This window comes from Anomalospiza imberbis, chromosome 4, assembly GCF_031753505.1.
Source record: "Anomalospiza imberbis isolate Cuckoo-Finch-1a 21T00152 chromosome 4, ASM3175350v1, whole genome shotgun sequence".
NCBI classification, from domain to species: Eukaryota; Metazoa; Chordata; class Aves; order Passeriformes; family Viduidae; genus Anomalospiza; species Anomalospiza imberbis.
In genome coordinates, this window is record NC_089684.1 from 31,325,668 (window position 1) to 31,348,824 (window position 23,157).

General features: G+C 35.6%; 1 protein-coding gene across 5 annotated transcripts in view; it reads right to left on the reverse strand.

Annotated features, from left to right (window-relative positions):
* TTC29 (tetratricopeptide repeat domain 29) overlaps positions 1 to 23,157 on the reverse strand; it is a 112,791-nt gene that overhangs the window by 69,286 nt on the left and 20,348 nt on the right. For 4 of the 5 annotated variants that reach the window (XM_068187803.1, XM_068187800.1, XM_068187801.1 and 1 more), the window contains exon 5: positions 15,338 to 15,523. The exons of the other annotated variant lie outside the window; for it this stretch is intronic. In XM_068187803.1, coding sequence (XP_068043904.1) covers positions 15,338 to 15,523 — 186 coding nt within the window. The remainder of the gene's footprint in view (positions 1 to 15,337; positions 15,524 to 23,157) is intronic. 5 annotated transcript variants of the gene reach the window in all.

Consider the following 23,157-nt stretch of genomic DNA (forward strand, 5'->3'; position numbering starts at 1 on the left):
TTTGCATTCTTTCATAGAGGCGGAGAAATTTGATAGACTGGTAGTTTGTCCAGTGTCGTTGGAGAGGTGGCACGTTCACCTTCCAATCCACTGGCACCTTTTGAGAACTATAAATGATTGGAGTCAGAAAAAATAAATTAGTCTCTTCATGGTGACCAAAGCTGTGGAGCGTCGTTTTTTCTTGTGTCCTCTAGTGACATAAAATTATTCTAGATTCATAAAGCCTTTGTGGTTCTCATACATCAAAATCACATCTATGCATAAATAATCACAACTGAAACCATTCCTCAGGTTTCTTTTTCCATAATGAAAACCTGTGGTGAAAGATTTGAAGTGTGGGTGATAAAGGTATCAGAACTGTGGGGAAAAATGAAAAACCTTCATTCAAACAAAATAATCAATGAAAAAAAGAATTATCATGCAAAGTAATTAATTCAACAGTTATTGCAAGGCCAAGTCTGGTGAGTTTATCTAGTAAGAGCATTAACCACTGATAGATTAATTATTGAGCCTGAAGTAATATACTCCAAGGTCTTCAAATGTAAGTCACTCAAACATCTTTAAGGCAAAGGAAAGTTTGAAGATAGAATTCAATTAATTTTCACATTCAAGTAGTTTTTTCTCTACCTTCAGCTGGATTTACTTCTGTGGGTAAAATTCAATCTAGGAGATTTCCATACCTGCTGGACAATGAAAATTCAAAGCTCTTGGAAAGAACAGAAACACTTTTTCTCACACATAATGGGTATTTCTGGGAAGCAGGTAAGATAAGACTATTTATAGTAAAAATAATTGTAAATAAAGCATTCTGATCACAATATCTTGTTCAGCAAAGACTGTCTTGTAGCAGGGAGAACGGTGAATGTGACCCTGCCTTCATATGTTTGTGTGTGATGGAGGAATCTTGTTCCATAGATCATCAACATATCAACTGTATTTCTATTAACAGCTGAAAAAAACCATAAAATAGGTTCATTTATATATTTCCAGTTTGCACCTCTTCTGAGATGTGATTCACAAGGAACGACTGCTGTTTTGCAGTCTTTTTTTACAGTGCTAAATTCAAACTGCAAAAAGAACCAGAAAGGAGAAAAGTTGTTTCCCAGTCATAGGAAAGGAAAGGAGAACAGCTTGGAGAATGATCTTCTTTAAGCATTCCTTGAGAAAATGAGGTTATCTCCCCAGGCCTCTAGCCAACCTAGAGGCAGCAGAACAGTTATGACAGATTTCTCTTATTAACTCAATTTAGAATTGTCTTTTACATATGTTACCCCTTTATAACCATGCTTTCAACTTTGCAATATAAAACATAACTCATCTTTATTAGAATTAAATTTATTTTCCAATTAAGTTTCTCTGATGATTAAAACGAGTTCAACTAAAACTGACAGGCACAAGAAACTCCTCTTTCAAAGATGCAATGAATTAAATGAGTGTCATAGACAAACAATTTTATGGCTCTATAGCCTAAAATTCATATAAGAATCCCAGAGGAGACAACAGGTGCTGAAGAGTGCAGTGCCAGGTTAAAGGGGAGTCAGTGGGCTTTATTCAATTCCATTCTACCTAGGGACGGGTATTGGAGAGATGGCCCAAAACACGGGGAAAACAGGAAAAGGTCTATACATTCTTTCCAAAATATCACACGCTTGACATCAGACTGCACAAATAGAAAGGCAAAGGGAAATGATCACAACCAGTACAAGCTGTTTACAGAGTCACTGACAGTAGATGTAACAGAAAATAGACATGTAGATTTGCTAAAGCCAGATGAAAACCCTTGTCCATTCTCAAGAGGCTTCCGATTTGATTTTTTGTCTATCCAGTTCAGCTAACTTCTTAGGGCACAGAATTCCAGTTATCCAAGTTGCTAAAGGCAGATTTAAGATACTGAAGCAGCTCATGTTGGGTTTGTGACAAATGATTTAAAGTAGAATTAAAATTTAACATTAATAGGTAGAGCCAGCATTTTGTTCACTTGGTTTCTCATAAGCTCATATAATCTTCCTTGGAATTCTCCCCGAAGTTCATTAATAAACAGACTGTTCTTTTGAAAGGGTATTATCATACATTTGAGTCATTGGGATAAACTACATGTGTAATGGATCCTTTACTAGAATTTGATTCATGTGTTACGCAAAAACTTTCAGTAAGACTAGGAATCAGCAAACTAACTAGTGGTATCACCATGAAGCTGAAGAGTATCTGAGTTCCTCTTGACACTGTAACGTGATAACTTCACAGTACACATTCTTTAGATAAATAAAACTTGCAATCTTAAGGACTCCTGTTCAAGTTGTTAGAACTATCAGGTGCGGTGATTCCTACCCAAGCTCCCCCTCTTGCAGTACCCCCTTGAGAAAGTTGTGAGACTAGAAATGGAACTCATACATTCCATGCCCCCATAGTTCTCAGGACCTAACCCTAGGAGCTGTGAGCCAACACTACTTATGCTAGATCTTAGTGAAACCTCTTTGGAAACAATCAGTCTACACTAAGCTTCAAAATGATAAATTAATATGATTTTTTTCATAATATTCAAATTGATCTATATTACATTTGGCTTCACTGAATTAGCAAGAAAGATTACACAGTAAAATGTAAAACAATCTGCTCACAGAAATACCAAAAGGAAAGTGATGCACAGAAAGCCAAAATACCTGCTCATTTCCTAAACAAGGAAGAGATGGAATTCCTGACATGAAAGCCCTTACATGGCTGGGAATTTGCTTACTGAAGACACTTTCAAATAAAAAGAGCTATTTGGAGACTTCTCTAATTCATGGAAGGTAAAACGTTTTAGACTTTGGAATTCATTCTTCCTTGAAAATAAACTGAAATCCTTTGTTGCCACTGGCAAATGACACATCAGCCTATTTATTTAACACATAATGCTTGTGTGAAACTCAAATGTTGTGGGAAAATTGTATTTTCAAGGGGCTGGTGAGTTTAGTCCCTGTCATGAATCAGTTCAGCTGGAACTGATCAGGACAGTGCATTCTAATTTTTAAACACTGAACTGCTGCAAGACTTGGCTGCAGACATACATAGAACACCATCTGAAAATCTTGAAAAAACATTAAAAGAAAGCAATTAGCCAATTGCAGAACATTTCTGAGAATAAGAGCATTTGTATCTCACTTAGGCAGTGACAAGGCAGACTTTTAAATTACTTTTATTATGAACTGAAAAAAACCAGAGACCAAGAAAAGCAAAATGAGAAGAAAAAACAACAGAGTAAGAAATCACTTGTAACAGCTTGCAAAAATGTATTTTTATAGGTCTAGGAATTCAAAGAGAAAATCAAGAAGGTGTTTCTAGGAAATCCATGTTTGAAAAATCTATTTGGAGAATGTAACACAAGCAGTAAAGCTATCTTCAGTTGGCAACATTAATAGCAATTGCATATTTATTTTCACACTGCCATGAAGAATTTATCTCAGTGGATACCAAATGGAGTTGGAGAATCTCTGATGTCTCTCTTCTCTTCTAATAAAAGGAATCAAAAACCAGAATGGTAACTCTTACAACATATGTACTACCACTACTAAAATTTTACACTTCTATAATTTTTATAGTTTAATATAATTCAGGGCATAACAAAGGAAATCCCATCAGCAGCAGCTTAATCTTAAATATGGAGGCTAACATTGTCACAATATAATTCTGGGAGTAGAAAACCAGTTTTAAACAATTATATATGAATAAAAGACATTCTGACAGATTTGTGCTACAGTTTTCACTGAATTGTTTCAAATTAATACTATTCATTTAAGCAAAATAATTCAATGCAATTTTGTAAATATGGAAGACAAATGTTTTGAGATAATCTAAAAGTTAATTTACAAATCTCCTTCTTAAAACCCAATCCAAAAATACAGATTTCTTATATCAAAATAGATACCAAACCAAAAGGGGTATATATGGAGACTACTATTTTGCCTTTTTTTTAAGTAGAAAGATTGACTAGATATTAACACAAATGGGTTTAAATGTGAAGCTGCCATAAAAGCAGGCACATAAATGTAATTCTCCCAGCCGCTATTTTGATGCACATTTTTGATTCCATGAATATTTTATGAAATGGCCCAAACTAAAGCCATATAACATTCCTGCATTACTGATGCTTGCGCCCGTAAGCTACAAACATTAGAGGCATGATTGAGTGCATTAAAATGAACTCATTCAGCAGTGCATTGATTACTTGAAGGAGAAAAAAAAAAGTTACTCCCACTTAAGAAAACAGCACACAAACCTGAAGTTTTCAATACTGAAATTAGAGACTCAAATTTGAATAATGTGGTATTTAACAAATAAAGGCAGTGCAAAACTACCTAGAATTCTCTACATATATTCCTGACTCTAATTAGGTGAGATGTTAATTAGGTCACAGATTGCTTCCAGTAGTGTACAGGTAATTTAAAATGTCACAATCTGCAAAATGCCGTGACTGACCTGCTCTAGCTCCATGCCTCAGCTATACTGAGAGCACCTAATGATTTCCTTTTCTATCAGCTCGTATATTTGCCAATGAAAATAATGCCACAGAAACAACTGCACAAGAAAAGTGACAGGCCTGTTAGGTAACTTGCCTCAGCAGCACCACTAGAAGCAGGAAGCACATTTAATTCTAAATTGCAAACCGTTTTTGAGGGCTTCAGAAAATATTCCACTGTAGATTAAAACAACATAAAGGTAAAATAAACTTTGAGTATATTATAGTATATTTTAATCTAGAGCATCTTTTGCATCAGTTATTTCACAATACAATGAGAACACAAAAACTGTTTGAAGCATCAGTTAATGGTAACGAAAACCAAAAATGCTATTATCTTTCAAAAGATAAATGCTTACATTTCAGTCGAACTGCTTGAACTACTTGTATTATGCTCAGTTTCTATGTTCAATTATGACAGCACTACTCATGCTGACATAACAAGTCTGCCACAGAGATTGTTACAAAAGTGTTTAAGAGAGGTGGGTTCAGAAGAAACATAAAACAAGGCTCTCACTCAGCAAACATCTCTCATTCAGTGGAAGCGCCTTGGACTCCTGAGGTAAAATGAACTGTAAAGAAGCCACTGGGACAGCTCTTACATGTAATAACCTGAATTCATGTGCCAGCTGAAAAAACAAGAAAAAAAATTGCAGAAGGGATTTAAGATAAAATTTCGTGGTTCCATAACTCTCTAACATCCATCTCAAACAAAACCAATCATCAGTCAATAATCAAAGTGAGTATTTTTAAGATAATGGGTAAAACCGTATATGAATTTACTTTAGAGAAGGTGTTTTTTTTTTTTTAAGAAAGATTCCACCTTTAAGTGGTTTAGCAAAATGAGCTTTAGCAAAAGTATGTAGGCAGTTCATAAGAATATTGCAATCTTATGATTGCTGGCTCATCATGGGGTATTCTAACCATTCCTCCAGTTTGACAATACACCAGTAGATCTTACCTGGAATCCAAGTTGCCTAAGGCAGGCTGAAGCCATGCCTGAGAAGTAGAGCACTTGAGGACACAAAGGAGAAAGGAAGAGAGAAAAGGAAAGTTGAGCTTCACACAACCTGAGATGTAGCATTGGTGGGCTGACTGCAGTGCAAAAGGACAGCATTTTATCTTCCCTTCTCTGGGTGAAGGATTGCCAGGCTAGTCTTAGGTACTGCACCTTAGAGGATGATACATTATTCTGTTTACATTACTTAAACAAATGTGTGTTGTCTGAAAAGAAAATCATAACTGTAGTAATCCAGTGAGCATTAGAGCATGTGTAGTCTTGTCCTCTGAGGACCTATATAACTTGCCTTAAAGCTCAAGCACTCAAAATACACCTACAGAAACCTAGAGGGCAGTGCAGACTGTAGAACCCCCAGCAGGACAGTTCACAGATTCCGTATCGCAGCACCAGCACACTGGGATATAAAACCTGTTCTAAAAAAAGGGCTTACTTAAAGGGTTCTCCCAGAGACACCTCACAAGGTAGGGATAATGCTGGCTTTTCTGGCTCCCTGGCTGCCCTCTAATCCCTTCCCTTTCTGGTGCCAGCACTCCTGAGCAGCAAACAGGAGAGTTTTCCCACAGGCAGCTGAAATGACAGCTGCTTTGGGAATGGTGTACTGTGGACCAGCAAGGGGAAGAGAAATGACAACCAAACGGGTCCCAGATGAAAATTCCACTAACTTGTCTGTATTACATTCATATTCAAATGAACCAACATGCAAAATTCTGGTTTACAATTAAAATCCCTTTATCTTTTTAGGTTAACACATTTTATGAAAGCAGCATTTGTCACATGCCGCCTTCTGATTTTTTCGATTATATATAAATAAACACTTTTTGATATAGATCCATTTTAATCTGGAGGACAACACTTCAAACAATGTTGAACATTCCCATTTTAGAGAGAATGTAATTCTTGCTTCACAGTATTATTCAAGCTTTCTTTCATGCTTGCAAAGCATCAAAGTGCTTTCAATATGCAAAGGCTACCCAAGATGCAAAATGCATTCTGGAAGCTCACAGTGTAAGGCTCCAGGCTCTGGATGAGAGCAGACCCACACCCAGTGGGATGCTCCCATTTCAGGTTTCACAAATATTTCAATGTCTATGGGAGAATATCTAAATGCAGAAAGAGAAGGGAGCAGAAAACTCAGGGATGAATGGTACATACTTTGCAATTCTGTTTTTCAGGGCTTAGGAGTTTTTAAAGTTCAATAGAAATAATGAAAACAAGTTTTATTAGTATTTAACCTCAAAGATTATTATGATCATTATTTTTAAATGGAGAAAGTGACACTGAAGCAGATTAGTTTCACTAAATTACTTTTTTGCTAAGTCATATCAAATGTCTTGGTTTAAATACTTTTTTTTTGCAGTGTTTACATTTTATTCAGATTCCACCCTGTTCCCTTTACTTTCCATAGCTTCCAATAATAAATTTATTCTCAGATGCAGCACTTCAGCACTGGAGCTGTTCTGTGGTACAGATGATTTACTTCAGAAGTGCAGTTGAATTAATGACTTGCTAAGATCCTAGCCAACCTGAAGGATTCTCTGAAGAGCAAGACATATTTTTATTAACAGCTTCATGTTTGCTTTATCTATGGCTTCTCCAGATTATTGGTAATGGCTGAGGACATGCAACCCTGGCAGCTCTCAGTGACACTGGAAAGGCACCTCTGGAAACAGCCTCCTTTATCAGTTACTGAAAGGAAATACTGCCTCCAGGAAAGTTTATGATGACAACTGCTGGTCCAGCTACAGTATTCCAAGACCTCTTAAAGCTTTGAAGCAAAGAAAAAAAAAACCCTGTGAGTGAGAGGGCAGCTTCATCTCAGTACTAGTCATTAAGCAGTAAATAATTAAAATACCCAGGAAAAGACAGGTAAAATACAAGCAGCAATGTCAGTAATAGACATGAAAGAGAAGAGAGGGAAAAAGAATTTAGAAAAGCAAAGAAATAATTCATTTGAAGTTTTAATAAAGTTTCATTTGGAGTCTTGTTTAAAGATATATCAGACTTTAGGGATGTAACCTAATTACATTTTTATTCTAAGTTCTATTCAAATATCTTGGACTTTGAATCTTTAACACAGATCAAACACAGTATAATTTACTCATGGTTATCAATACTTTAAAAAGATCTCTTCATTAAATGTCATAGTCTTATGAACATGCACATAAAGCAAACAGAGCGATATTGGATACCAAAAACATTTAGAATATGATTCGTACAGAAGTACCTATATAAACAGTTCAACATATTGTATTCAAGCACACATCAAGTGTTTTTTCTCAAATATTGTTGATACATCTTTCATAGTTCAAGTAAAAAGCCATAGCTTTTTCACAGTAGTGTTATGACTTGAAAATGAACTTTACAATCACTGAACACACAGGAATGGAAACTAATTTAGTATCTTTTTTTCATATGTCAAAACTTTTAATGACAATGCAAATAACAGAGTTTAGAATCAGCACCTGTGCAGTGCTGTGAATATTTTTAAGAGCTTATTAGAAAGCAAGAATACAGACTGGCCCCCAGGTGTTACAGCAGAACTAAAAGATTCTCCATTTGAAGAGTTAGGCCAGGAAAGTGGGAGCGACCATGAAAGGATTAAGGAAATTTACTTTTTCTTAGTGTAATAGGAATTTTTACTGCACTTAATAATAAACCTTGATTTATATCAACTGAAGTAAAATCATGTACAAAGTATTACATTTTCACAGGAATACTTTTCAGAAGTAGGATCACTACAGAATTCTTCCTGAGTTCTCTTATTCAAAATATCTTCATTACCCACTAAAACCTTTTAAAAATAAGAGTAAAAAAAATTTTATTAATAATATGAATTTAACAGGTCCCTTTTTCTTTCATGTTACACGTTCAGAAGCTTTTTTAGACCTTAAGACTGCTGATTTGAGCTGAAAACATTCCTAATTTCTATAACAAGATAGTACTTGTTAGTTCAATACCAGTAACAGCCCTGTAATAATAAGATGTCATTTGCTGGGGAACTACTTTGTGCACTTGCAGGAGGATGAGCTCAATTATTTAATAAACTTGTTTAATCTGTCCTCCCAAGAATCTAGAAAGATTTATAGTTGCTACTGACTGACAGAGAAAAGCAGAATATCCAAAGAGTAACTCCAAGCAATTTGCTGCTTGAATTTTTTAAATTATGCTCTACAATTAAGTTTTTTTCCAGCCAACTTATATATTCAATTCTTAAACAATCAGAAAACAACACAACGACTTCGTGAGATAGAGTAAGTGCAGAATAACAAAGGAGAATTAGCTTCAGTTGATATGGTGAAAATCAGTGACTAGAAGTACCTTAAATGGTCAAACTGGGTATGCAGAATTTCATGTCCCATTAACAGAAGGCTTCTTTCTGTCTTTAAAGATGTGGAGACTCTTCACAACTTAAAATTTAGGAACACAATTATGTAGTCAAAGACAAAGGATTTGGAAACAAGTGAGTATGCTCCTAGGTCTAAACTAGTCCTACATGCCTTTTCCTGAATAAGCTATTTGGAAAAAAAAATAATCACAAGTAGGAATAAATCTGAGAAGTTTATAGTTTGGGATATGCAACATGTGATGAAGAGGGGGAATACCATGCTAAACCAATGGTGTTTGGTTACTAGTGGATTTTGTCTTTTATATAAATATGTATGTTCTCTCCAGATAATGAACAGTACAAAGAGACAATTTTAGGGTAGTCTCCATAGGGAACAAATCTATATGATCATCCTGTTCTTTAACTACTTTTGGAGTGAGTTTCAACCAAATTTGGAAGGAAGTCAATAGGACAGTAAGTTCCCACCACTTTTTTAGAAAACTAATATCTTGAGGGCAGACATTGATGCAAACTCCAGACAGACAGAAAGGCAGGCAGAACTTGCCATACATGTTGAAACAGCAGCATTCTGCTTGGCCAGGGAGCAGCATGTTCTCAACCAGCTTTAGTTTATCACAGCACACAACGAACATCACCTAGTACAAGTTCCTGTCTGAAAGGATAGAGAATCTCTAAATCTCTACAACTATGACTCTCCTTCAGGCCATCGTCATGTTTTAACTAGCACACAAGCTTCCTATAAAAAAAAATTACATACAATTTAAATACTTTTCCTCTTTTTTGTCCACACAATGACAAATGTCATTATAAAAAGTAAAAAGATAATGATGAGCTTCATGTTTTAACAAAAATCAGAAACGTAACTGGGTACCAAGACAAGTTGCTTACAGAACAGAATCTCCAACACAGACAAAATTATAGAAAAACCTATCCTTTAGCTGATAACTTGAGTTGCTTTTGTTTTCCTGAATGAAGAGATTGGATTCATTTTAGATTGCCTTCTCCCAGTGTCTAACCGAGTGGACACAATGGTATGGAGATCTCAGATATTGGGCATAGGACTTACGGGGGAAACATAACATAGTTAAATAGACAGGCTGGATCGTTCAAACACAGCAATTCTGTTACCAGTGACAGCTCTGCACTCCACAGGAAGTGAGGAAGAAATTAATCTCTCTTCACAAATGCCGTCCCCCTGGTTTATTTTATTTACCGGCTGTTTGCAATTATGCAATCAGATTGTAAAGCAGAATGTTTCTACACTATACTACAGAGGATTTGCTATTTAAGTGGGTTTGGCAGACCTGCAGTACAGATAACAACATAAAGCTCTATTAATGTAGAAGGTGCATGTGGCCACCTATCCCACAGGTGAATTTTATTCTGGCTATACTTAGGAATCTCCTGAAAAGAAACTATATTTTTATATAATTAAAATAAAGTTGCAAATTGTGCGCATACAAAACCATATGAAATTTCACAAGCAATTTTAACTTTTGCCTTTTTAAATCTTTTTAGTACTTCATTTTGCAATATTAACATTCTCTTTTTTATACCTGAATATAAATTATTTCTGCCTGAAGGCAAACCAATTGGGGAAATTCTGCTTAAATGTGCATATTTCCTCTGCATAGATACTCATGAATTTATGCTGAGTTTCTCTCAATTATTTATACATTACAGCTTTCAATTAAAAAAGCATTTGCCATAAACAATTCAAAATACAAAAATCAACAATTTCTCAGTAAGAATGGATTCTTAGTAGAATTTCTTGACTAAGAACAGGAAAATAAACAGTTTAGACTTCTTATGTTCCAAAACCAAAAGTTGTCATGAACCAGTTGTTGTTCAGCAAATATATTCAGTAATTAATTGTTAAGCTTCATAACTCAAAGCTATCCTGTGCAACTTGTTTCAGGTGCAACCACTTTAGCAGGGCAATTGGACTAGGTAATCTTCAGAGGTTCCTTCCAATCCAGCCATTCTGTGATTAAACACATCACTTAAACACAACCAGAACCTTTCCATCATTTTCTGCAATGCCTTGATAAAAACCTCAATTTCAAATGATGGCAAAGTGACAGGGAAAATCCTATACCTCAGTCTGAACTGAGATTGTTAAAATGTGCAAGAATCCTGTGATGGCTTTTTTCCCTAACAAATTAATTTCACTTACAAGTCCCTCCCATTCAGTAGGTCTTTCAACCAGAAAAGTTTATATCAAATTCCAACACATGAAATAGATAATATTTTATTCATGATTGCAGATAAAACAATTACACCTTTTCAAATAAATCAGGTGAAATTAATTAATATTTTTGGGGTAGGTGCAAAGTGATCAGGAGTGATCAACTCTGGCATAACATCGCTCTGTTTGAAAGCAATCAGACCTTAACATTGCTTATAATCAAGGCAGAGCTGGATTAGGTCAGAACACTTATAAACCCTTCATTAATTTCTAGAATATGGCAGATTTTTGAAATGTCTAAACTATTTTAGAAAGGACTAAAGGAATTCCTTATTGAGGTCTTGTAAGTCTTGCAATCTAAAAAACACACACACAGACAAAACTGGTTTTCTGGATTAGGTGTACATTGTGGAAATCAGCTCTGAGATTCCCAACATTGCTTTGCACTTGCTCCCTTTCTCTCACCAGTTCTGCCTGGCTTTAATCTTTTCAGCCCATAAAGACTTCAGATAAAGTATTACCTCCGCTTTTGTTGATCTTTATGTGCTAGCAGAATATAAATCTGATGACTAATTCAAAGTCACCACTGCCTTGAGAATAATGGCATAATTTCCACACATCTTACAGCTCTCATCCAGGGGAGATCCAGGTTCTGGCATGGCACTGATACACATTTGTAATTAATTGTGAAAGTTTTATTCATTGGACTCTACTTTGATATTTATATGCTTTCTCGAACAGTTATTTAAATGTATCTAGAAATGTTCCCAAGCACTGCAACTGACAGCTACCCTAATTTCAGATGTCTGGTTGTGCTATGCTTTTGGATAGTATAGAAATTTATCTGGTTTTGTTGTAACATATTTGAAGCAAAGAGTTCCTACAAGTACAAACTCCTTGTTTTCCCCCAGACTGCTCTTTTTATTCATATAAGTTACCTTAAACTTTGGGATGCATGTATTTAAGGTGAGATCACTTCATGCATGATAGATGGCAAGCATTTAGCACTAAACAGAAAGCACTCAAATACTGCAATGATGTAAGAATCTGTACAAAAAATACTAGACCGTGTTTTTCAGTGGACTCCAACTGTTTCTTCTGCAAGATACAACAATGCAAGATATAACAATGTAAACCTCAAGTTCACAATTAACTTCAGCAGAAAGCACAGTAATATAATCTATCATACAGTATGATTATAAATCTTACCCTCTGATATGCAGAACATTGCAAACATTTATAGTGACTGATATTACTTCTGAAAATGCACTGAAAGCATATGTAGAAGTATTTTTTTAAAACTCACATTTCTTAAGACAGATTCTATCACAAAGCCTATGCTTACCTGTACAACAAGTAATTCTAGATTTAAAGCAAGAAAAATGTGTTATGTTATTGCATTTTCAGTGTCTGTAAAGTGACACCAGCACATTAAAGAGCAACATGAAAAAATAAGTAATAAATGAGTAACTAAAGTAAATTAATGAGTAACTAAAGTAATAAAATGACTTATTATCAGTCCTCTGAGGAAAGACAAACTAGGGGGATTGCACATCTAATTCATCAGTATCAAAATCTGAACACTCCTACAATAATCAGTGAATGCTTCAGACCTTATTTTACAGGCAGAATATTATTTTGGGGAAGAGGTTAAAAATCTCATTCAGTGAAGAAATGCCATTAAAATCATGTTTGCTCCAAGCAGAACATTTCATTTGTGTCTGTAGCAGGCTACTCACTTATTATTGTTTTCTTTCCCTTACTGGCAGCTACTAATGGCCTGCATCCAAACATCATGACTGAAGTCTACACCACCAACACCTCAAATATTTAGCTCTGAAGATTAATGAACATCAGGTTATATCCAGCCTTTAGGACAGGGACCAGGCTGAAAGTCAAAGAACTTTAAATTTGATTACACAAAAATTACCCAGCAAATTTATTGATTTTCTTCCAAGGCAAATAGCAATCTTTACAAGTCCATGTTTAACTTTATACTCCCAAGCAATCAGTCCTAAGCATATACAGACAGCTTCCTTTCCCAAGTAATGAAAAATACACTATTGAATAAGAGAACTGAAAATAACTGGGACCAGATGTTTACATTTATTCCTGTAGATACATTGCCAGAGAAGTGGGAATCTGACTAATTTGGTTCGCAAATTAATTATCAAATTTTAAGTAACTGAACAAAAAATTTTAAAATAGCAGAATAAAAATTGTACTTATAACACCATTAAAACTGATGCAATATCATATAATGCCAAACCAACATCTCCTCTTACACTTTCTCCAGTCAGAACTTGCCCTTGAATTAATTTTTCACCCCTGAAAATACAAAATGCATGGAATACATCTGCTGTCCTTTTTTTCTGTGCTCCCTCAAAGCAAATCCTATGCTTACTCTCTCAGCTTCTTTATTTTTTTACCTCTCTCTCTCTCTGGAAAGAAAATACTTGCAACAGACAGAGCCCACAGATTCAGTGGAGCTCTACCCTGGGCACTGAAAATGCACTTTGCTTTATCTCTCATTAATAAGGTTAATAAGAAGCTTCTCTTCTAAAAGTTTCTAATATTCTTCAGCAGGAAAATAAAATTTATGTTCCTCTGATCATCTCAGGCTATTTCATAACTTTACTCATGTGTTATTTAATGGGCCTCAAGATATTTAAGTATTCAACAACTTTTGTTTAAGACACCATAAAAATAGAAAACAATTTTTTTTTTAGGCAGTACTTGGGTAACAGCAGTGAGTCACACTCAGTAAGTGCCTTTCAAATTATAAGTAGATATAAATGTTTACTTGTCTGGACCTTCTTAAAATTTTATTTTTTGGTAACTAAAGGACCAAGTAAAAAGGTTGCAAAAAAATTAACATCCAGTAATTTTATTCTACTGAGTAAGAGATAGATAACCAACCTAAGCATTTTTCATTCAAAATGAAAATGACTTGGTTGTGACTGGCTGGGCTTTAAGCAATTGCTGTCTTATCAACTGGGAAACTGGATGATACCATGTGCAGGAAAAGCAATCCTTCCATTTTACTGCTTGTTGGTACATGCTCAAATTTTAAAATTGAATCCAGGTCTGGGTGCTGCAGGCAAGAAAGATAAGGCAACAGTTCACAGGAAAACAGCGTGAATGACCATCAGTCTAGAAAGATGTGAGGAGATATAAAAAAAAGGTGTCATGTGTCAGCTGTAAGAGAACAAGAGGAAAAAAATCAGACAACACCCTTTCAATAAAAAAAAAGAAAAAAAGGGCTGCAGACTTATTGTTTTATGTCCAGGCTTTTGCTGGGAAATGGGGCCATCTTTCAAAACACACCCATTCCTCCAGACATTTAATGGAATTAGACTATTTCCACAAAATATTTCAATTTCTGTCGATCTTTTTTTTTTTTTTTTTTAATAGAAGCCACTTTATACGAGAAACCAGCCACAAGTTGAGTTCATTGTTGGAATTGTTTCAACCCCCAGTCAAATTTAGAAACAAAACCATAGTGGCTACAGAAATCACATATTTTAAGCAATAGTTAGGCATGCAGTACACTTACAAATTAAAACTGGAAGACAGGCTTTATTCAATTAATCGAGGCTTACTTATTGCTTGCCCTCCCACACCACTAAATTATTTTAGGCAGAGGAAAATGCCATTTTTATACTCAGACTGCTATGCACACACAAACCCCTCTGCCACAAAAGGTAATATCTGCTCTTAAATACAGAAACAAAGTTCTTGTTTCTGAACTTGATTCTGAACCTTGATATAAGAAAGCAATATTGTTTACCATGAGAACAACTGTTCATTGCAACAGTCTGCCCAGGGATGAGGTAGAGTCCCCATCACTGGAGGTTTTTAAGATGCAATTGACAGGGTGCTAAAATAACCTCATTTAGGCTCCCTTTCCCATGAAAGGCTGGATCAGATGATCTGTCAAGGTCCCTTAGAGCCTGGGCTGTTTTATGATTCTAGTTATTTCTATTAATATCTTCTGATTTCAGAGACTCACAGTTTAAGGATGCCTATGGAGAACAGGAGCTGCTGGTGAGGTCTAAGTCTGAAGCAAACACCAATGTGACAGTCAGGAACAAAGAGGATGTCACTTGTGGTCAAGAGAACCAGAAGGTCATTTTAAACAAACAAAAATACAGGATGTTTATCTAAGTGTAAATTGGAAGCAGGATTAAACATTACAAAACTATATGTCCACAGCCCTTTTAATTCAGCCCAGTTTGTGTAACTACAGATGCCATCCAAAGCAGCTTTGTGATGTCAGTGCCTTACCTTCTTCCTCTTTGATGAGACCCATGTTTATATATGCTTGTGCCTTTCTCTTCCCGCCATCAATTTCTACTAATTGAGCAGTGTTATAGCTTTGCTCATAAAAGTAGTTACTTAACCATCTGTCCTCAGGGTCATTGAAAAAGCAGGCCAAGCTAAGCTGGTTATCATATGCCTTCTCATAGTGCCCTTTAAAAACAAAAATCAAAATAAAAACATCATATTATCATCAGTATTCAGAAATTTTGCATGTTATAGCAATAATCATAATGAAAATTAAGAGCTATTTATATTTCCACCATTCAAATGCCATTAAGTTCTGCTATGCGCTCACCCAGAGAAATTGAAGAGGAAAATTATATCCTTACAAATTAGGCACAATTGGAAATACATTTTTGTTCTCATTTCTGTGTGCAAAATCAAAATTCAGTTCAATAAAACACACAGAACCTGGATAAAACACTGGCTAGTCAAAAGAGAAGTCAGAGTGAGACTGGAGAAGCATTTGTCTGAGCCTCTGGGTTCTGAAAAGGCCTAAGAGCTTTCCAAACCTTGGACCTCTAAGGTAACAACTGTGTTGATGGAGATTAAGAACCAAAAAGAACACTCTGCAAACACAATACATTAATTAATATAATTTTACATGTTCAAAATATGACTTACAAGAGAGGCTTTGAGTTTTCATGCATATTCCCACATTTAGTACCTTAACACTCTTAGAAATTAAAGACAAACTGAAATTGCACCCATCTCCATAGGATTCCCCCCCCTCCCCCAGTTCACCAAGGAATTGCTCTCAGAACAAATGTGGAAAGCAGTGGAGACTCTAAGTCACAGATTTTCTCCATGGCCTGAAGTTTGGATTCTACTCTTTATCATCTCAGACAATTGCATGAACACACATTATCCCTAAAATTTACAAAAAAACCTGCAAGTCCTAAATCTAAGAAGCAATACAAAATTATCCACAATTTAAAGTTACAGAATAACAACTTATTTCCCTTGGAAAAGCACCTTTAAGAAAATCCCCACAAGATATCAGCCTTGAATTATTCCAAAACTTTACTAATTTGGAGTAGAAATCTAAAACTTTCCTGACAAATCTTATCATACTGTTCCTCCCTAAAGTGAATTTGAAATATCTATTTCTTACATGATGCTGAAAAATCTATGAGATAATAAAGTAGAGCATGAACCTATATGTTTCATGGGTAATATAAATTAATTTTCTGTGCAAACTCTACTCCTGCCACATGTGAAACTGAATAATTAGCTAAAATTCCATTGCAGTTTTGGTGGGCTACTTAGTGTGTTTGTGGCTGTTATATGAATGTAAGCCAAAAAGCCAGCTCTAAAAGGAATTTCCGCGTATTTGGATAAAGAAGGAGTTAAGAAGCACAGGTCTTGCAGCAGGTAAGAGACTTTTTGATTAAGCTGGATGTGTGAACAGAACTCCTTTGTTTTCAGGAGCTCTGCAATTTTTAAGCTTCACTCAAAAAGAGTGAAAATGGACAAAAGAAAAAGCCCTCTTAATTCTGGGTATGGAGCACCACACAGAAATCAACTAGGAAAAAAATAAATCTTTTCAGCGTAGGCTGAAAGTCCAGATCTTTCCCAAATGTTTATAAAACTATGATAACCATATCAAAACACTTCAATCAAAAGATGCAGTTAAATTCTCTTCTTCTGTTATCTACAAGAATAATTGGGGAAAATTCAACTTCCAAAAGGATGAGCTTAATGACTCTAAATTGCACCACCTATGCAAGCCACTTGCACTATTTGGAACACACAGCAGCAATTACTCGAACAAGTACTTCAAATTCATCACTAAATCACATGAGGGATTTGTCAGCCTCATCTCTAGTATGTTCTGTCTCAAAATTACAAATTACATATGATCTAATTGAAGAAATGTAAATATCTCATTCTCTCTGTTGTCATGACTATTATCTGACTTCAGAATATCTTGATAAAGTTTTTCAGTGTATTGCACAACACACCAAGGACTTTATTCTTTTGAGAAAACGGGCTACCACCTAATCATGTCTGCAGTCTTCAAGATGTTCATCTACTACTTGTTTCTCCTCCTTTTTTCTCCATCTTGGTCATTTCAGAGAACATTGTTTGAATTCTTCCTGCTTAAAGTTTTTTAAAATCAGACTGAAATTCTCCCAATTCTTTAACACTCTTTTTATCTTTTGATTTAAAAATTAATTCTGCTAGTGGCAAACAATACTTCTTTTTATTGCCCATGTTATTTTATTTATTATTCTGCTTTCTTATTTATTTTCTCAGAATTTTGCCTTCCATGAAGTTCTAACCTCAGATTTCTACCTAACAATTCCCATTAAAATAGATAAAATTATGATTTTGAAACAATGTGTGTTATATTCATTTCTATTTCTAGTATTTTAAGAGATAACATTGCTTCCAAGAAATAAGCGATTCACAAGCTCTTTAGAATCACCAAAAAAGAAATAGCTCAGAAATTACATTTAGATTATCATCTCATCATTTGCATCTAAGGTTTTAAACCAAAATTTCAGCTTAAGTTTCAAAATTCAGCTTTGAGAGGAATAATTATCAATATACAAACTTCATGTACTCCTAATCTGAATATTCTTCATGGCTGTGAGTTTTCATGCCTTTTGTTTCTCCTTAGGACTGAAAAAGCACCTCTTGGGTACCTCTTTTTCAGAATATCCTGGAGTCTACATCACATAAAACATATTTATACATTAGAAATTATGACTATTTTGCTACAATAGCCTCATAAAAATCTCTTCAAATGATTCTGGAATGGAAATAACAAAACTGGGTTGGGTTTAATATATGTATATTTACCATGTGCATGCACACACACATATATGCCTGTATGTGTTTATAACATACATTTATAAATCTATACAACATCATTATCTATCACACATATTAACATTATACTAAATCTGAGACACTGCACTGTACCAGCTACTAAGAAGAAAATGAATTCTATCCTAGCCAAAACCAGGACAACACACACAGATAAAGTTAAGGCCCAGTTGGGATTCACCCAAACTAACCAATTTAGATATGGATAGGATTTACCTAAGATTCCCTTCCTCTCAGTGAAGAAAAGCAGATACTTCTTGGCTAAGATTTATCTGATTCTGACTTGAACAATGCTTGCAGCACAAGGGAATGCTTTTAGAGATTAACTCAGAAGTAGAGGCAGAGCTTCCCATGATTACAAGCACACAACCACATGAGCAGCAAAATATGAAACCTAATTATAACCACTAACATAAAGATAACAACACACATTATGTACAGATCACAGCTAAGTGAAAATTAACTCAAAGATAACAGAGGATGCATGCAAATAGTTGCAATATGCCAGAAAGAGAAGAGATAATTGGATCATCATCAGATACAGACACACTGGATACAGATTTGCTCCTCTGAAATCATTGCTACAAAGTATCAAGGCACTTAAGTGACATAAAATTATGCAAATAATTTCAGGTAGTGCCCTACAAATCCCAAGGGATGGAAGTGACCTGAGGCAGACTCCAGCTACTGCCAGGGCTTTGATTGAATGAACTTTAATGTGACCCTGCGATGATGATCCTGCTGGTGCATAACAATGAGAAGTGCACAAAGACAACCACGTCTCTGCCATTGTCTTGGACAGTGGCTGACAGGATACACAGGCCATAAAACAAACCCCCAAACCACAGATTTTTAAAAGTCATTTAGATTTGGATCCAAAGTCTGAGTTACTGATCAAGAAGTTAATCGATGTAATTCTGACAGTGGCAAAGCTAGTGTGTCAGACTTAGTGAAAGTGGACATTTACATCCCAGGAGAGGAATACAAGCATAGGTAAATACTCTCTTCTATAAAATCACCAAGTAGTTAAGATATTAAAACTTTGAACTTTCTGATTTTGTAGAGTAAGTTCCCTACAACTGATTATAAAATACATGTAGACAAGCCATCTTTAGGTATCTGTTGATCAAAAAAATGAAAAACAACTCCCTGATAGAGTGTTTATGTACAAAAGGAGAGTTGGCCTATCAAACCTTCCTGAGATCTTTCTGTTAAACAGATTAAAAAAAAAAAAAAAAACCAAAAACCTTCACCTTGAGCTTAAACATTAAACCCCATATATTAAACACACAGGGTATTCCCTGCTGGGTATGAGGATCTCTTTAGGTGCACCTCAGCTGCCAAGTAGCATCTCCTCTCATGCCCAAGCCATAGACTCTGATCAGCCCACTGAACAATACCTTTGTTCCTGGGCTCTTCTCAAGAACTGCTCCCTTGGCAAGCAAGGCTGTGCATGGAACAGAGGATCACTCAAATCCATATCTGTAAGTTTGCTGTGCTCAGCTATTAAACTACTAAGTGGTGCAATGCAAGGGGTAGTTAGGTGCAGTTTGAGAACCCCAACAGGGCTAAAATGAGAGAAAAGAAACACACAGTCAGCAAGCCATCCTAGTGTGACTCAAGTACAACTTGCTGCCATATCTCTATGATCTCATTTGTGATAGGATGCAGTGGAAGAAAGGAAAAGAAGTACAGGAATGGTCTCTAGAGAACAGATGGAAACATCAGGAAGAGATCCTGGCTTGGTGTTTCCTTTGAAGGATAAAAGAGGCAGGTGTTCCATTTTCCATTAACAAGAACTTGCACTGATTTTTAAACTACAGGTATCAGAAAGAAATTTTTCAACATCCAGCTACGACTCAGTATTTCCCACTCAAAAAGCCACCAGTCAGTCCTTTGTTCCTGCCAGACAAAGGCCAAAGGCAATGGAAACTTTTCAACAGCTGTTTAAAGTGTGTATGACTGGATTATAACTGACCCTTCACTCTTGAAGGCACATAAAGATGTGGCCTAAGGTCAATTAAGTCACTAGGAGTAATTTTTTATGTCAGAATGAGACACAGTGCTGGAAGACTAATTTTTTCTTTTCCCAGAAAGATAAAAATCAGTGACTTAGTAGCAAGACAGCTGATGCTGTTGAGAATTCACACAGAGAAAGATCTAGGATGAAAGATGCTGGACCAAGAAGAAGCACAAACTGCTGTTGAATATGGTGCTGCAATCAGTTATTTCTACCTAGATCTATACATGGCAAAGAATCAGTCTCTTTTGCTTGTTCAGAAAAAGGATGCCTCTATATCAATAGGTAGAAGACTCTTCCATCATTCCTTTTTCCAGAGAGTTTATTCATAAATGGATAAACTTTTTTCCTGAATGCTTAGCTGCAAGTACACAAATGAAGAAAGTGAAAATGTGAATTGTGAGCATGATGACACCAAGTTTCAGGCAGAGACTGTTTCCTAGAGTGTACACAGAGCACACCACTCCCAACACTGCCAGGTACATAAAGGGAAAATGCTTCATCAATGCACAGTCTAAAAAATGCTAAGGAAATGGTCAGGGTATAATTTTACGGGGTAAAGGATAAAATCAGCTAATGATAATTATATGAGGCAATTAACTGGTAATCTGGAATGCTAAAAGGGAACTCCAGGCTATTGCAACAAAAACATACTACAGAAATTTCCTAAGTAGTGCTGCATCTGTTGAAGTCAATGGTAGTTCTACAAGTGGCTGTATTTTGAGATAGTTTGGTTTCTTTCCTGGACAGAATCACTTCAACTTTTTGTAAGATAACTACAAAAATAATAAAATTCTCCACTGGTCTCCAACAACTGCTGCATTTTTTCCTGTGATAAAATATTAAGTAGGCAGTGACAAACCTGCTTAGAAAATAAAAGTGTTCCCTTGCCCAGCCCCTCAAAAGCAAACAAAACTATGCCTCATCCAAGCAAATATTAAAAGAAGGTTTGTTATACTTTTTTCTTTTAATGCATAACCTCTTTCTGTATTTTTTTTCTCAAAATACCATGGGCAATATGATTATTGCAATGTTTCGAGCCCAAGCCTAAGGCATAAGTGTGAAACCTTACAGAAAAGCTTTCTGCTGTAAAATGCTAAACTCCGTTTTCAACCTTGAGTATACTGGACAAAGACTTTCCAGCTCATGCACATCAAATACTCATGCTTTCGTCATACACTTTAAGAAAAGACATCTTTTACAACAAAAACTAATGATAACTCATACTGTCAAAATTTTTTTCTACACTGAAGTGAGGGAAAGAAAGCCAAGTTGTCACTTCTTTCTAATTGCATGTGTCTGATACTGTCTAGAACAAGGATCAGCAGCCTGCAGCATGTACACAGATTCAGCATTTAGCACACAGCACAAAAGTTGAGTGGGGCCAGGAACTAGGAGCAGGTGGAATCTCAGAAAGGCAGCAGTTCTCAGGTTTTAACTCACAGTTTTCAGCAGCTCCTCCAGTAATCAGCTAATAAGCAGTGTCTGACCCTTCTGAAGGCATGGTCATATCCAAGGATTCCATCCTCTGGCTTTGGCACAGTGACCTACCACTACAGTGCTGAGTGCCCAACACATGTTGCAGCCACTGAACTGTGGCACTTCCCCTGGTTTTGCATTCCTGCTCTGGCAAAGCACAGTTAACAGCTGGGACATCTCTTCCTTTAATTGTTCTTGAGCTGGAGCTTGCTTCGCATTCCTTTTAGCATCTACATGCAAACCAGCTCACTCTATACTGATAGAGTACTATCAGTACTGATAAACACAAAATATAGCTTGCCATTTGAAGGAAACTCCAGTATTTCCATATATGTGCCAAGAAATCACTGTACACATCAAATGCTGAGCTGTGCAGATCCATTACTCTGGCATTTATCCTGCATTCTTCTGTAAAAAGCCCTACAACTATACATACTTAAACAGCTCAACTACCTCCTTTTATTTTCCCCTAAGCTCCTGAAACTAGAACTAGTAAAAAAAAGAGGTTAGTCCAGGAGAAAAGAACATCAAAGAATAATTAAAACTCCCTCAATTTTGAAGTCAGAAACATTTACTTTACTTGTATAAAGAAGACAAGATAAAAATATAGTCAAGCATTGCCAATATTTCTGCCAGTGCCTTTAGAATTATGCTGAATTCGGGGCAAAATAACTCCGTCAATCATTTTTCTGAGAAGCTGCAAGGATTAAAGTTCCCTCTCTATTTTTTAAATACTTGGGAGATATTAAAATGCAACAAAAATGAGTTTAAGTTAGCCAGAAAAGCTGTTTTCTTTGCACACAGTAAAGTACTGGCAATAGGCAATTAAAAAAAAAAGGACAACTCCTGTATAATTTGAAGTTCAACCAAAATATTCTATTAAAAATGAAAACAGAGAGAACTTTTCCTGGTGTGTGTAAAGGCAATCAGTTGGTACAGTGTAATGCTGGTAAACAAAATGTTACTATTTTCAAACCCAGCAGTAAAGAAAGTAATTGCTCTTTGAGATCAGCCTGCACATTGTGGTGGATGGCTCTGATTCAGTTCCAGCCAATAATTTACATGCAGCATTGTACTGTCCTAGAGCTATAGACTGCAGAAACCATTACAATATTAACATTTCCCACCAATAAATATGAAAACTGAATGTGTACATAGCTTGCTCTGTACACTATGGTAAGTACCATAAAACTCTAAAATTAGAAGTTCTAAGTTATATTCAAAATTAAGACAGTAATACCCTATGATCCAAAAATAACAGATGAGAAAAATTAAATAACAAATAAGAAAATTATTTACTGACATAGTAAGTGCTTTGTTTTCCACATACCACTCGAGGTTCAAACCCCAACATTTTGTGACATTGCAATTCATCAAAAAACTTACAAGTAATGAATTTTTATAGTCAACACTTTTAGCTACTATCTCTTTTTCAGCACAATTGTTACCT